This window comes from Adiantum capillus-veneris, chromosome 15, assembly GCF_014529385.1.
Source record: "Adiantum capillus-veneris isolate H3 chromosome 15, ASM1452938v2, whole genome shotgun sequence".
NCBI lineage: Eukaryota > Viridiplantae > Streptophyta > Polypodiopsida > Polypodiales > Pteridaceae > Adiantum > Adiantum capillus-veneris.
The window spans coordinates 28,637,947-28,654,696 of NC_140945.1; the positions used below are offsets into that span (position 1 = coordinate 28,637,947).

General features: G+C 43.6%; 1 protein-coding gene across 1 annotated transcript in view; it reads left to right on the forward strand.

Annotated features, from left to right (window-relative positions):
- The window catches only part of LOC147440439 (nicotinate phosphoribosyltransferase 2-like), a 136,105-nt gene that overhangs the window by 91,157 nt on the left and 28,198 nt on the right, over positions 1–16,750 (forward strand). The window contains exons 10-12 of the mRNA XM_086530175.1: positions 10,389–10,563; positions 10,643–10,777; positions 10,849–10,947. Coding sequence (XP_086386301.1) covers positions 10,389–10,563; positions 10,643–10,777; positions 10,849–10,947 — 409 coding nt within the window. The remainder of the gene's footprint in view (positions 1–10,388; positions 10,564–10,642; positions 10,778–10,848; positions 10,948–16,750) is intronic.

Consider the following 16,750-nt stretch of genomic DNA (forward strand, 5'->3'; position numbering starts at 1 on the left):
CTCAAGTAGTGAAAGATCCTCTTAACCGTCTGTTAATGCTTAGACCTTGGGCTATGCATAAATCTGCTCCTTGTGAGACTGCAAACTGACTATCTGCCTTGTAATGCATACATAAATGAGGCAACCAACTACTGTCTCGTATAGGGTAACGGCTGTAGGATCTCCAGCATCATGTAGACCTAACTTCAAAGTTCAAATGTAGGAGTGGCAATGGGTTTGCAATCAAGTCCAAATCCGTTTAGCAAAGTTTTCACACACTTTATCTAACATAATACAATACCCTCATCACACTGCATGCCCAAATAATGATACAAAAGCCTCAAATTTGATGTCTCAAATGTGGCATTCAAATTAGCCTTAAGTTCAACAATATGTGTCTCATTTTGGACCAGTGAGCAGTAAATCATCCATGTACTCAACAACGATAAGATATACATCATCCGCACGCTTTGCATACAAAGTGCTCTCAATTGGACTAGTCACTATTTCGAAAGCCACGTTTAGTCAAATGATTATCCATTTGCATGAGAAGATTGCTTTAAACCATACAATGCTTTATTACATGTGCACACTTTCTTTTCCTGTTTTTTCTTGACAAAACCATGAGGTTGCATTACATACACTTCCTCATACAAGTTGTCAAGAAAGCAAAAGAAGCGTGTGCGTTTTGAAGGACTTCCTAGTTCTTCTTCCTCTTCTTCTGAATGTTCTTCTAGTTCTTCCAACTTGAGTGAGGAGGACAGAAAAGGCAAAACGCGAAGCAGAAAGCAAAGCTTTGGAAAGAGCAAGAAAAAGGCAAAGAAACTAAGATTCCGACGAGTTTTTGATAGCTCTATGGAGGACTCATCCTCTTACAGTTCGAACTCCGAAGACCACATGTTTTATGCGAAGAAGAAGCACTTCTATAGAGCCAACCAATATGACTTCCTCGAAGACAAGAGTAAGAAGACAAAGGAATTTAAAGAAGGTGGACAATCGTTTTAATTTGAATCCTTTTTTGGATTCCGAGATGCTCTGAGGCTTTGGGCTTCATCCAACAGTGTGACATAGCCTTCTCTAGAGGGCATTACTCAGAGCACTTCAAGATCAGGAGGGCTGCATCTTTTTCTAAAAGGGAATGCTCGAACATGGTGGTCCACTCTTCTTCTGAGGAAATAAGCTCCAGTGAAGTGGTACATTATTTTCAAGACCTGAATTGATAGCACAGATATATGAGAAAGAGCTATTGGCAGTCATCCATGCTCTTACTCAGTGGTGACATTACCGATTCGGAGCCAATTTCACGGTCTTTATTGATCGTTAGAGTTTATGCTACTTCTTGTCACAGAAGTAGCTTTCCGAAAAGCAGATGCGGTGGGCTAACATCTTGTCACAGTTTCACTTCCAGATTGTCCATGTGTAGGGACAGAAAAAGTTGGTGGTAGATGCATTGTCTCGGAAGCCCGTAGTCTTGGCTATTTCCGCGATTCATCATAGAAGCTTCGAGGATATGGTTGATCAGTATGCCATTGATCTGGATTTTTCCGATGTATTCACTTGGATACAGAATGGGGAGGTAGGAGCAGGATATTCCATACGGGATGGCTACTTGATGAAGAAAATGATGTTGTGTGTCACACTTGTTGAGGAAAAAGGTTTTGACTGAGTGTCATTGTCTACCTTGTACGGGTCACCGTGGCATTGATACCACCTTGAAAGATGTGGAGTGTTATTTCCTTAGACGAGACTCAAGAAGGATGTGGACGACTTTGTTCGCAGTTGTTTCGTATGGAAGAAGATCAAGTTTGACAGGCATAGGGCACAAGGATTACTACAGCCGTTACCCATTCCCACTCGCCCCTGGGAAAGTATTGCAATGGATTTCATTTTTGATCTCCCGAAGACACAGAGTGGACCCGATGGCATTTGAATTGTCATTGACAGATTTAGCAAGCAAGCTCACTTCATTCCAGTGAACAATACAGTCAAGTGGGACCATTTAGCGAGACTTTTCATTGCATAGATATTTCGATACATGGCATGCTTGACACAATAGCCTCCGACAGAGATCCCCGATTCATGACGTTGTTTTGGAGGGCTATTTGGGGGAACATTGGCACACGGTTGCAGTTCTCGTCATCATTCCACTCGCAGACAGATGTGCAATCTGAGATTGCTTCAGTTGTTCTGGATTTATTGAAGTCTTACATCTCTGATGAGAAGACTCAATGGGATCTTTTTTTGCCTTTGGTGGAATTTGCGTACAACAACACGGTTCACTCTTCGACGAGGAAGGCGTCATTTGAGATATTTTAAGGTGCTCCAAAGGTTCCACCCTTTCTCAGCACTAAAGACAAGATTTTTGAAGTCGACCAATACATGAAGGACTTGGATGCTGCTTTTGCCAAGGTCCTGGAGGCTTTAGCGAAATCTCAAGAACGACGTACGAAGGCAACAGATCGATATCGACGAGATTTGAAATTAAAGGAAGATGATTGGGTGCTCTTACGTTTTGAGAAGGCACGCCTTAAGAAAACGAAAAGGAAAGGAGCAGCTTTTTCCAAAGATGAGCATGAGGTATTATGGACCTTTCCAGGTTAAAGAAAAGATAAATGACGTCTCCTTAGACTCAAGCTGCCTGATACTTGGAAGATTCACAATGCATTCCATTTGAGTCTCTTGAAACCTTTTAAAGGTGATGTGCTAGTTGATGGGGAGCCCGATGAGCAACCCGAAGTGGAAGAGAGCAAGGAGATACTCGTTCTTGAACAGATTTTGGCACACAAAGAAAGAAAAATGAAAGGTAAAGTGATTCGGCGGCTCTTGGTTAAATTTAAGAACTATTCGCCATTAGATGCGAAGTGGATGGAGGAGGAGGACCTAGCAGATACTCCTCAAATTTTGAAACTTTACCTTGAAGCTTTTAGTTTAGCATAGTCTACTCCAATAGACCCCGGACTCAACAAGGGTGAATCTGGTGCAGCGGGTTGGCACAAGAGGGGAGTCACTCCGCTCCTTTGTCATCAGATTATCTCGATTTTGGAATAAGGTCACTGATGTCCCCTTTGGGTTTCAAGGATACTAATGGGCTGACTAGTATTTTGCTGTATGACTTTATAAAATGGAATTCCCGAAATTGAACATGATTGATTTGTACTCATCACTTGACTTGTTTGAGTGCAGGAACTGAAAGACGAAAGGACTGCAGCATTTCGGTCTAATAAATCTCTATAGACATGATCGCAATAACGATTAGTTAATCGGGCATCAATGAGGTTCGGACTAGATCTAGATGCGATTATTGAATACGTTGCTGATAGTCATGGTTTGAGATTTGAAATGAATTTTTCTGTGAATTGTCTTGTGATGTCGTGTGATGTGACTGTAGTTTTGTACTTTTCTCAAAGATTATTATTAAAAGAAATACCGAAAGGGGCGTCAGTCTTTGGGGCCAATACCTCTGAGCACGGGACTCCGCCGGGCCGTGTCGACTCTCTCTTGCTTTTCTATTAAAGTTCAGTGATTATGAAGTTTCTTTTCGTGTGTTGCTATTGATTTCTCGCTTGGAGTGTCCAAGCCAGTTACACAAGTCACCATTGAAGAAAGTGGTTTTAATGTCTGATTGATGTTCATTCTATCCAAAAACAAGTGTCAATGCACGAATGTAATGAACTGTAATCAACGACTAGTGGGAGCAAAAGTTCTTCATGATCAATTCCTGTTTGCTCAGCATAACCTTTGCAACAAGGCTTGCCTTTTAGCAATCAATACTACTGTTACAAATTCATGACGTGGCAAGACTACGTGGACAACTGTACGGATATGTGACATGGACAACTGTACGGACATATGACGTGGCAGGCTCTACGGCAGATCCACAATTCGCGTTGAAAAGGTGCCATGTGGCAGCAGTACAGATCTTCGCATTGTGCGTTGACATGCTGACGTGGTTGCTGTACGGATTTCAGCAAATTGCATTGATTGCTTTTTGGTAGTTTTTGAGATCAGATGCTTTTGGGACAATTTGCTTTTGAGTTTACTGCTTTTGGGGCATCGCTTTTAAGAAAAAATAAGCCCTTGGGTCCTCACTCTGCAGTTTAAAGTTGTAAGTGTATAACCTAAGTGTAGTACAAAAAATGGCTCCAAAGCGTGCTCGAACCCAAGGCGTTAATGACCATGAAGCTGGTACAAGTAACGTGGAAACTTCTGTGGAACATGTTGTCCCCACAAATCGGGCCAATCAGAACTATGGTACAGGTTAGTATTGTAATTTCAAGTTATGCATTCATTGCATATGCGAGACCTGAGAGATATATTAAGTACCTTAGGAAAGAAAACATGGACTGAAACCAAGAGGCTTAACTCCAAGAAACTCGGCATATGTCTGACAAGTAGGAAAGAAGAGCATCTGGACGTAGAGTTTGACAGCAGAGGTACTGCGTGTGTTGTACTTTTCTCAAGCATTAATATAAAAATAAATACCGAAAGAGATGCAAGTTTTTTGGGCCAATAGCTCTAGGCACGGAACTACGTTGGGCCGTGTCGACTCAAATTTTAAAGTTGTGAAGTATTTTAAGTAATTCTCCCGTGTTTCGTGTCAGATTCTCGACTTGGGGTGCCCAAGTCTGTGACATTGGTATCGGAGCTCAACCGATTTCTCCTCTACTGGGAAATCCGATCCTCTTACCTCGACAGACATGGATTCAAACAACAAATCCCGCAAGAATCAGACGAACCCACCCGACAATTCCGGATAGGGTGAGAGTACGGAAAATTCGAAGGGACAGTCAGAACAAGAGTACGAGCCTCCACGGCCTACATAGTAACAGTCGATGGAAATGCAGCATCAACAACAGGTTGATGATTGTGCAAAGCAGATGCTTCAGTTGCTAGACTTTTGACCCGACACCCGATGGATGAGGTGCATTCCTATTGGTAGAAAGCCATTGATTCCCCAATAAAGTAAGCCCTCAAGAAACCTCCTGTCCCACGGATGTCTATTGAAGATGAACTTGAGGACGTTGTCGAAAGACGAGTCAACCAACTTTTGGGAGCAAAGAAGAAGGAATAGAAGAAACGCTACAAGGGAACTGACTACCCTAGTTATTTGGTCCGAAAATCCTCTTTTGCGAATGCAAGAAAACAGAAGAAGCATGTATGCTTCGAAGGATTGTCCAATTCGTTCTCATCTTCTTCTGACAGCTTGGATAGCTCATCCTCTTCTTACTCGAGTGATGAGGATAGAAAGGGCAAGAAACGACGAAAGAACTAGAGATTGGGAAAGAACACGAAGAAGGCAAAGAAAAGCGGATCCCGACACTTTTCTGACAGTTTTGATGAGGATTCATCCTCTTTTGAGAGTTCGGACTCCGATGACCATACGTTTTATTTAAAAAGGAAGCGTTTTTTTCGAGCGGTCAATATGATTTTCTCGAAGACTAAGGGCAAAAAGACCAAAGAATTCAAAGAGGGCGGATGTGCAGTAAAGTTTGAAACCTTTTCAGAGTTTCAAGATGCTCTTAAGGCTTTAGCCTTTATTCAACAATTTGACATAGCATTTTTTGGAGGCCGCTATACAGAGCACTCCATGATTAGACGGGCAACATCATTTTTGAAAGGCGATGCACGGACATGGTGGTCCACTCTCGTGTTAAGAAAAGAAGCAGCGACAAAGTGGCTGACGTTCAAAAGACTCTTTATTTCTTTGTGGCTCACTCAAGAATACGAACGAGATGTGATTACTGATTGGAATCATATTCGGATAGTCAAGGCAGAAACTTTGGGAACTTATTGTGCGAGATTCTGGGATGTTTTTCTACCTGCTTCATTCTTTAAGAAGATCAGTTTCAAGCAGCAAATCGAGCGATTCTGCTGTGAATTGTCCAAAGAGATACGAGACTACTGCTTGTTACAGAAATTTGAGTCCATACAACAGTTGATGGGACATGCTAAGCAAGGCTTTGCAATGCATTCGGGTAACTTGACTTATCCATCAGATGAACCTTCAACAAGTCATAACAGAAGCAGACAACAGAAAGATACACGACCTTGACTGACAGAAGAAGAGAAAGACGAATATTTCAAAGCGGGAAGGTGTTTTGAATGTGGGGAACAAGGACATATATCTGCAGAGTATCCCCAAAAGGCACAAGAATGAGAATGACTGACAGATTGAAAATAGAACTACACGAGGAGATACTCGTTCCAGAATAAATACTAGATAGAAAACTACGAATGGACTCGCATTATTTTGCTTTGTGAATTTATGAATGGATAATTTTGAAGTAGGACTTTTTTTGAAGATGACTTTGATTAAGTATGAAACTAATGTTTTAAGGAAGATCCTGCTATATGTGAACAGATAACAAGATCGAAAATGAAATGATAATGAATTTGGAGCAATGACAGCTCCACAATGAACTTGATAACGATAAGAATCATGAATTTTGAATCATGATAAATGATTGAATGGAACTGTCGTGAGCGTATCCAGAGTTTCCGGGAGGAACTCAATGTTTGATTGATGGATTGGAATTCCTGGAAATGATTACTCACACACGATTGTGTTTGATTGCAAAGGGAATGATTGATGAAATGACTGCAACATTTTGGTCTCGAGAAATCTATGGACATGATCGCAATATGGGATTAGTTGATTCGAGACTAGTGAGGTCCAATGTGGATCTAGATTCAATTGCTAAATAAGTTGCCAGGAATCATGGTTCTAAATCAGAATGGATTCTATTTGATATGATATGAATGTGATGTGAATGCGATGTGGCTGTCGTCTTTGTATAAGTGTTATATTTGTGTCGTCTAGTGCATCGGTACTTAGAGTCAGTGTTTGGTGAACTTGTTTATGGCTTATTTGATTTTGGACGCGTAATCGAGGGCGATTACAATTCTTTCAAGAGGGGGGTATGTCACAAATTGATGACGTGGCAGGACTACGTGGATAGTTGTACGGACAGGTGGCGTGGACAACTGTACAGACAGATGACGTGGCATGTTGTACGACAGACCCGCAATTCGCACTGACAGGTGCCACGTGGCAGCAATGCGGATTTTTGCATTATGCGCTGACATGTTGAAGTGGCTGCTGTACGGATTTCCACAAATAGTTTTTGGGACCAGACGCTTTCTGAACAATTTGCTTATGAGTTTATTGCTTTTGGGACATCCCTTGTAAGAATAAATAGACCCTTGGGGCCTCACTTTGCAGAGCATCTGGACGCAGAGTTTGAGACAAGAGGTCTTGCGGGTGTTGTACTTTTCTCAAGCATTACTATAAAAATAAATACCGAAGGGGCGCCAGATTTTGGGGCCAATACCTATGGGCACAGAACTACGTTGGGCCGTGTCGACCCAAATTTTGAGTATTTTAAGTGATTCTCATGTGTGTCATGTCAGATTCTCGACTTGGGATACCCAAGTTTGTGACAACTACCATCTGGCTTGCGTTTGAGCTTATAAACCCACTTTGTACTGATGGTCTTCTTGATAGGAGGCAAGTCACATAAAGACCAAGTATTGTCCTCGTCACACATACTTGAGATAGCTAAAGCATAACAATGTGAAGCACAAGAAGCATGATAAGAACCCGAACGAGTACGACTAGACAAAGGTGCATCCGGTTTACTGTCACGCAAAGTATGTATAAGCCATTTTTGCATCCCTCTAGCTTCCTCATTTTTAGCCCTGTCCTCATCAAGTGCATCATTTACATCTGCATCAGAAATAGGCTGATCTGTCACATCAATTGAAATCTGTGTAGGCTCAATATTTACCTCATTTGGACTTACATTTATATTCCCACCATTAAAAAGAGGCAACAAGGTATGAAAAGTGTCATGTGAGCTTACACTTGTCTCGTTAGTACATGACAACAATGGCTGAATTGCATCTATCAAAAACACATCTGGAGAAGTCAAGATACGTTTCAATTGTGGATGATATAACGTGTAATCCTTGCTCTCAACATTTTAACCAACAAAGATGCATTTGACAACTTCATCATGCAATTTCCTAGGTTGTTTTTGCGGGACTAAAGCATAAGCAAAGCAACCAGAAACACGTAAGTAACCAATGAATGGCTTCTTATCGAGTGATCAATAGATGACTTCTTATCATGCCATGCGTGATATGCAGTCATAGACTGCAAAGCTTTGGTGGGATATTGTGAAGTATGTAGGCAGCACACATGGCAGCCTCTAGCCAGAAAGCATGTGGCAAAGCTTGGCTTTAACTATTCATCGTGCCATCTCCATAAGTGATTTGTTTTTTCTCTAAGAAACACCATTTGTTGAGGTGTATACGGGCACTATACATTGGTGTTTATCCACGACTAGCTAGAAATGCATCAAATTCTTTTGACATCTACTCCGCTCGATGTGAATGGAGGGTACCCATAGTACAAGCGGATACAATTTTAGTCAACAACAAAAACTTTTGAAGCACACATACACTTTGAACTTAGCCTTAAGCTGATATACCCATGTACGACATGAGTAATCATCAACGGAAGTCACGAAATACAGATTATTACTAAAAGGTAGTGTGTATTGGGCGGCAAACGTCACTGTGAACAAGCTGCAACTTGCGAATAGCCCGCAGTGAACCATCTTTCGGAAACCTACCTAAAATACAACCTTCTCAAACATGCTTAGATTGTGTCTCCAAAGGGGCCAATGAGGCAACCATATTAGATTTTGTAAACGCATCAAACTGGCTAAAATCAGATGCCCAAAGAGTGCATGCCATAGTTTAGTATTTGAAATTGCTTTAGAATCTGTAATTGCATTTGCCATACACTTGATGTAAGAATTGAGCTTGTGCAGGCCATGAGGCAATGTCCCTGATGCCCAAACTGAGTAGAAACTAAAGGGAAATTGTACGTGCTACGTAGCACAAGCCATAGTAGACCCAAAACGTTTTATGCAAAAATTTGCAATGGACAAAATTCTGCACAAAAGGACCAAATTGCTTGCGCAGTACCTACAGTAGTGGAAGCGGAGGCCAAAACGAGTCCTAATTAAAATTCTGAGCACACCAAGTTCTAAGAGATTTCCTAAAGTATTTATCGACATATTGACGCTCGTCAAAGCTCACCAAAATCGGAGAAAGTGAGCAAGGGGGTTGCTGGGGACGTTGGCCACTATGCTCGGGAGGACGCAACTTGCTTTGATAGCAATTGTTGGAGTTAAGGTTGCAGGAATGCACACAACTTGGAGATGGAGAGGAAGCTCAAGCAAGGTGGTTATGTGCGTAGGTGTACCTTGATTTTACATGCGTTTTAGTGTGGCATCAAAGCACTAAATTTTTTTATTATGTGCGTTCATGTTACATCTGTTCAAAAAATAAATCTTGTGATTTTAAGGCTAGGTTTTACTTTATATTCATATGCATGATTCACACAAATAGGAACCCTTTCTAGAACCTCATATTGGAACCTTTTTTACAATTCAAACTTTAATTACAATAGGTATGATTGGAGTTCGGAGAAATTCTTAAAATGAAAGAGAGAATTGCATTATGATGGATTAGTTGTTATACGAAAAAAGGAGTGCTTAAGGGACAAGTTGCAGCCTTGCAAGGAGGTACAAAAAGGGGCCCCCTCTAAGCTCTAGTTGCTCACGTCACTCCCATCATGATCGGAACCGGAACTCTCACCATCATCCTCATCACCACAAGATTCAATGCCATTATTTCTCGCACTAAGGAGGTTTCTGTCATCATCAAACTCGGGCTCTCTAGGCTATTCGAGAATAGGCGCATTCTCCCTTATCGTATTCGTCGCACTGGAGCCACTCCTTGGGGTCTCTGCTCATAGGTCCTAGGTGTGGTTGATGCTCTACTACCACCATGGGCACTAGAGCTTGTGCCCCTCCCCCGCTTAGTGGTGTGACTCCTCTCACAATGATGCTGCGGTGTGACTGTGTGCGTGAGACCCATCGATTAATCTCCTCAAGCTCCATGTAGAGCTCATGAAAGATTTGTTGCTCCTCTGCATCTAACTCTTTGTTGAGACTTTTAAGGGTCTCAATTGAGAGTTTTCAATCGTCCACATTGACCTATTTGACATTCCAAACAACAAGAGTATAGTTAGAACTTAGTAGTACATAAATGTTACTTGGGAAGTCTCCTAATAGAGAGCTTCTCTCTGCCTGAAGGATACTTGGGAAAGAAAGTAGTTTACCTGGGATAGAAAATATTATGTGGTAACCTTAACATTCAATGAGGAGCTGTGATGGCAGCTTCATAGAAGGAGAATGGTTACAAGGTCGGGTTATTGATTTTCTTTTACAATTATATTGTTAGCTCTGGTATCTTTTGTTTCTTTGCGCTCTATCCCAAGTACAAGATCCTTAGAAGGGCAAGTGTATCGTGAAAGATTTTTAAATATTGTGCAGGTATAACGCACTAGGCATTCGGTTGGATTCTGGTGATTTAGCATACCTATCAAAACAAACACGTAAGTTTTTCCGTACTGTCGAAAAGGAATTTGCTGTAGAAGGATTTGGACAGCTTGTTATAACTGCAAGCAATGACATAAATGAAGAGACGCTTGATGCATTGAATAAACAGGTATATGGCTTTTGCATTTAAATTCATCTGTTGCTTTAATAAGTAGTTTCGAACCCAAGCTGACATCAAAAACAAATAGGGCCACGAAATTGATGCTTTTGGAATAGGAACACATCTTGTAACATGCTCCACACAGCCAGCTCTTGGTTGTGTCTACAAATTAGTCGAAATAAATAAGCAGCCACGTATGAAGCTGTCTCAAGACATTGAGAAGGTCTGAGTTTGTGGATTGTTTTCTTTAATTCGCACAGGCCATCATTAGTGCTAATTTTTTTCAAATGGTAGGTAACAATTCCTTGCAAGAAAGAAGCCTATAGACTCTATGGAGTTGAGGGTTACGCTCTAGTTGATATCATGAAGGGAGAAGCTGAGCCTCCACCGAAGGTAAAGAATCTACCACTTTGTTTTTTCTTCTTCTATTTTTTTTCTCAACAAAATTTCTCTATCTCCCTCTCTATCTTTCATCATAAATCATGTCCACATTATGCTACTGGAGCTAGCTAGGCATGTATAGTATGATTGTACTGGTGACTTGACCAATAGTGCATCTTGAGCTGGCTATGCTTCTAGTTGAGATGTCCCCCTATTCCTGTGGCTGCCAGGACATTTCTTTGCAATACGCCCGACAAGTTCTCCAGCAGATCCTATTAGAGCAGGGACGCTAAGGGTTGAATGTTTCTATCACGCAGTATTCTGAGAGATGTGGCCCTGTTTTTATTGGTCCAACGAGGTCGCCGATGACCCGATACAGATTTCAGATGTATACAGGACCGCTGACCTCAGCACAGAAGGGCACGGGGTATTTAATGAAGCCCTGGCCCTGGGATTTACGGTGGGGAAGTACCTCCAGAATTATTACTTCGCCAAGCTGAATCATACATGACCTTAACATACTTACTACAGTCTAGTGTTAAGATATCAAAAAGTTCAGTATCATAAGCTACTTTTAAGCATTCCAAATATAATATATGAATCAAAATCCCCCAAACAACTGTGAAGGCTGCTAAAGTCTTCTTGTTCGGCCTCTTCCTTCTCTTTTTGCTCTTCCTCTTCTACTAAGAAGCTCGAAGGCACGTCTGCATTCATCATCGATAGCGATATAAGCTTCAACATTTAAGCACTTGAGCTCATGCTTGCATCTCCACTTCTGTTGATCATCATGACAGACTCCTTATCTCACTCTTGTAGTTATTGGCTTTCAATTTGGGTGGGTCAAGTATGGTATCATATCATACTCCAGTTTTTCCCAACCGTTTGCAAAGTTTGGTATTTCGATCATTTGAGTATGGAAAAAACTATGATGGTCGTATGGAAAGGCTGGGTATTGTTTACCTCTTTGATACCGTGTACTGCAACGCAACCACCACCTTTCTTTTCGTAGAGTGCGGCACTAATATCATATTTCTCTTAGATATTGAGGTATTTGGGACCAAATTTGTGATTGCCTTTCTTTTCATGCGCTTCTTGCCTTACTCATTGATCAACCTTGGCAAGATTGGAAAGTCAGAGGGAAAAAGCCCATCACTGAAAATTTTGCAAATTATGTCTACTCTCTTATTGGACAAAAGCATTGGTTGGTTGACAAAACCAACAAGGCTTGGTGGGTCGAGAAATCTCCTTCTTGGTGGAGAGATGTATTGTTTGGAGGCTAGACTTCCTTATTAGGGAAAGGTGTCACCAGGAGGTGTATTTTCCCTGTTGCCTTCCGTAAATAAGTATTAGATATATTTATTTTATTTTTACTTGTTTGTCCCAAAACCCTTGAAAAGGTGCAAGTGGACATTGCATGGCCAGTGTGAAACGGGCTGCAGCCAAATGGGTTTCTCACATCGGGGATTTAGGTCGGTCAGACAGGGACTGCCCGGGCCAGCTAGCACTGAATTCTGATGAGTATGGAAGCTCGTGTGCGCCAAACTGGAATTTGGGCCACTCGTCAAGTCACTGCAACTTTATAAGTTGAAAGGGGCCAGTAAATTAATCCACATTGTAGATGTTGGTCAAATGGTAGTCTTCAATGATGGTCAGGAGACCGATAGGGACGCCATGGAAGCATCTCCTAAAATTTAGGGAACTGCTATTTTTGACCGGAAAATGTGTTCGCGTCATTAGCTCTGGAATGACAAGGGGAACATTTTATTGCTCTGCTGCCAAGTCAACTGACGCTCCAGTTGAGATATTTTTAGCAGGGAAAGCCTAAACTCGGAAACTGGGCGACGTGTCAGCCTGTGAGCGATTCTGCCACTCTGGGAGGCAAAAACGAGTTGCATATCAACAAAGGGGGCGCCATTTTCAGCCTCAGGTGGATTGTAGCAGGTACAGAAGCTATGGAATGCTTACCTTGCCCTCTATGCACAGTATGGTGACGGGAGTGATGCCTCGCACGCTACATACTGCTCTCTTTCTCCCCTACGTACAGTATGTTATGCCCCACTAGTGGGCTTCTCATTTGACCTATGTACAGTTGTGGGGGTTTATGCGCGTTTGCCAAGGCAAGAGCCTTCTGAACAGGAACCGGATTAGCTAATTGCTAATCCCCCACAGGTACGCACAGTTCCATCATGAAAGATTGCGAGTTTGGAGAGTTTTCTCGCGTGAAAACTCGTCCAATTCACAGGGGAACTGTCCCATTGCGTGCGGGAGCCCTTGGGACACGCGTAGGCGTGTTCGCTCCGCTAAAAACGATCCGAAACAGGGAATTACAGCCTGCTGTGTTTTTCTGTAGGTTTAGGGTTTCGCACCTAAACTGCAAGGGAACATCGGGGGAGCCTCGTGAGAGCCTTGGGATGCGTGTACAGGCTTTTGGGCTCCCGGCAATGAAAAACAGAGAATTACAGCCCGCTGAATTTCTGTGACAGCTCACCAGAAAGCTTCCAGATATCGAGGGAATCCGTCCTAGACAGGTGTTTTTGACCTACAGGGGTTTTTGCGCCGTTATGTTGTCGAAATCCGGTCGAAAACCTGCGTTTTCAGCCCTCGCCAGGTTTGGACAGCTTTGTGAAAGCTTGTGCTAAGTGGTCGGATCGTCTACCTTAATTTGAATAAAGAAATACCGAAAGGGGCGCCAGTCTTTGGGTCCTACTTGGTGTCGGTCTCGTGTGCGCAGTGACATTCTAATCGCTGGACACAACTGTGTTCTCTTCTCTTCTCAGTGCTCTGTGTAAAGTTAACAGGTAATTGAAATAGTACCGCCCTCTACGTTGTACGGGCCGGTTATAAAGGGTGTTACTTTGGCGGGCTATGGTGGGAGGGCTTGCATTGGGAGCAAGTTTGTGTGCGGCGTCATCGTCTTTCCATTGGCATGTATTTTTTTCGCACCAATGTTACAAAAGACCAAAGACATCGCTTCATTACTTGCCCTCTTGCCATGAAAGTATGGACCTTTGTTTTATCCGTCTGGTTTCATATTGCTGATGAATCTTTTTCTCCTCGTAACTGGGTTTTTGAACGTGCTCTCATGCATGTCATCCTCAGCATTTTCAGCTGCTTGTCGATATGCTTCTCTACTAGGGTTTTTGGCATAATTGAACCACGCAGAATGCGTTTGTTTTGATGGTGCAAGTGGTGTTCAATAACACGTATGTAGGTTGAGAGGTATTTTTTGAAATGTTTCTGCATTCACCACTATTGGGGTCATTTCTGGGCAAATGCACGAGTCTAAGAGGAAGCTTCCTGGGAAGGTTCCCCTTGGGGCAGCTAGTCACCAAGGGCGGTTAAGCTTCGCCGCAGGAAGTTTATTGGGAAGTTTCACTTGAGGGGGCTAGGCACCAAGGGCAGTTAAGCTTACCCACAGGAAGTTTCTCCCCTTGAGGCGGCTAGGCACCAAGGGCGGTCAAGCTTCCCCGTAGAAAGTTTCTTGGGAAGCTTCCCCTTGAGGAGGTTAAGCATCAAGGGCAGTTAAGCTTCCCTATAGGAAGTTTTCTAGCAAGCTTCTTCTTGAGGCAGTTAAGCATCAAGGGCGGTTGAGCATTCCATCTATAAATAGACGCCGGTTAGTGAGAGTGATCACTTTGTTCGTCGCAAACTCTCTCTCTCTCTCTCTCTCTCTCTCTCTCTCTTCCCCTCTCGCTCTTATCTCTTGTTTTCTTTTATATCTACTATCATTTTTCTTATTGACCTAGGTGCCTTGGGGCATTTTCCCCAAGCGAGCCTCTACTACATACTCTGTTCTATCACTATCTACGCGTGGCATCACACGATGCATCTCCGCACGAGATTGGCGCCGCTAGCACGTATCAACCCATGGAGGAAACTCTAGTTTTTCCTCTCGACTCACGCACGGGGTTCGTCTCGAGGGTGTTTCTTCCCCATATCCGGCTATTATAGTTGCATCCTTGGCCAATGTACTCCAACGCCAGCTAGAGGAGATGGAATGGCAACTCGTGGAGTTGCACGCCACACAACTCCAGTTTTCACATGCAGCCATGAACACTTTGCCTCTTCAATTCCATCCCGACCCTTGCAAAAGGGAGCGGAAGGAGTGTGAAGAGATTTCCATTGACTCTTGGTTGATGAAATGGACGCCCTACTCTGATTTGTATTGTGTACCGATGCCCAGCGCATCGGTAAGATACAAATCGTGCTACAAGGCAAGGCCTACACATGGTGGGCAGTGTTACCCCCTCAGCCGACGACTCGTGCAAATTTTCAATCGGTCTTTCGCGCTCGCTTTGTGCAAGTGGACTAGATCAAATGCTATAAGAAACTGTTCAAGTTGGAGAGGGAAAGAAAGCTTTGGATGCTTGCTCACAAGACTTCAAGGACCTTGTCCACAAGAGGAAGGCCTTGGCAGACACAAAAGTTATTTTACAGATGTTGTATCTATTTGGATTGTCACCGGCATACCAAAATGAGGTATTGCACAGTCCTGTTGCATCATTGGAGGACAAGTTTGTGAATAATTACGACAATGCTTTGGCCATGTCATGGAGTGGCTCGGCAATGGGGAGAGACCTCTAACGGCGGCACCTCTTCGTCAAAGTGTAAGCGCTTCGCTACGTCTTCAAACCAATCAATTGCACCTCCAGAAAGAAATTTAGAGACGACGGCAAATCAAAGGCAGCTCGTATGGAGGATCAAAAGCAAAGTGTGCCTGCCCTGCACTAGGCCAACAGCAATGGGTTCCTACAAGGAACCGTTCCGAACCCCTACAGCAGGACGAGCTGTCGGACACCCCTTCCACCTAAGCCTCGCCACTGACAGCCTCCCTCCCTACCGCTCCACGTTCTACCACACACACACACACACACACACTCACACACACACACCCCCCCCCGACGACTCGTGCAAATTTTCAATCGGTCTTTCGCGCTCGCTTTGTGCAAGTAGACTAGATCAAATGCTATAAGAAACTGTTCAAGTTGGAGAGGGAAAGAAAGCTTTGGATGCTTGCTCACAAGACTTCAAGGACCTTGTCCACAAGAGGAAGGCCTTGGCAGACACAAAAGTTATTTTACAGATGTTGTATCTATTTGGATTGTCACCGGCATACCAAAATGAGGTATTGCACAGTCCTGTTGCATCATTGGAGGACAAGTTTGTGAATAATTACGACAATGCTTTGGCCATGTCATGGAGTGGCTCGGCAATGGGGAGAGACCTCTAACGGCGGCACCTCTTCGTCAAAGTGTAAGCGCTTCGCTACGTCTTCAAACCAATCAATTGCACCTCCAGAAAGAAATTTAGAGACGACGGCAAATCAAAGGCAGCTCGTATGGAGGATCAAAAGCAAAGTGTGCCTGCCCTGCACTAGGCCAACAGCAATGGGTTCCTACAAGGAACCGTTCCGAACCCCTACAGCAGGACGAGCTGTCGGACACCCCTTCCACCTAAGCCTCACCACTGACAGCCCCCCTCCCTACCGCTCCACGTTCTACCACACACACACACACACACACACACACACACACACCCCCCCCCCCCCCCCCCCCCCCCCCCCCCCCCCCCCCTCTCCTTAATCCCCCCCACTACAGCCTCCTCCCCTCCCATCCCACCTACCAGCCCCGTGCTCCGTCATTTACCCCCTCGTTTCGCACAACCAACCCAGGGGACAGGACCTCCCTCGACAGCTTGGAGGTCTCTTGGCAGTGCTTTTGCCAGGAGCCGCTTGGCGCGGAAGAAGCAACCTTTTCTGCGTACGCCCCTGGTAGTGCAGATGTCACCTTTTGCAGTGGTCCCTCATGGGCTAACT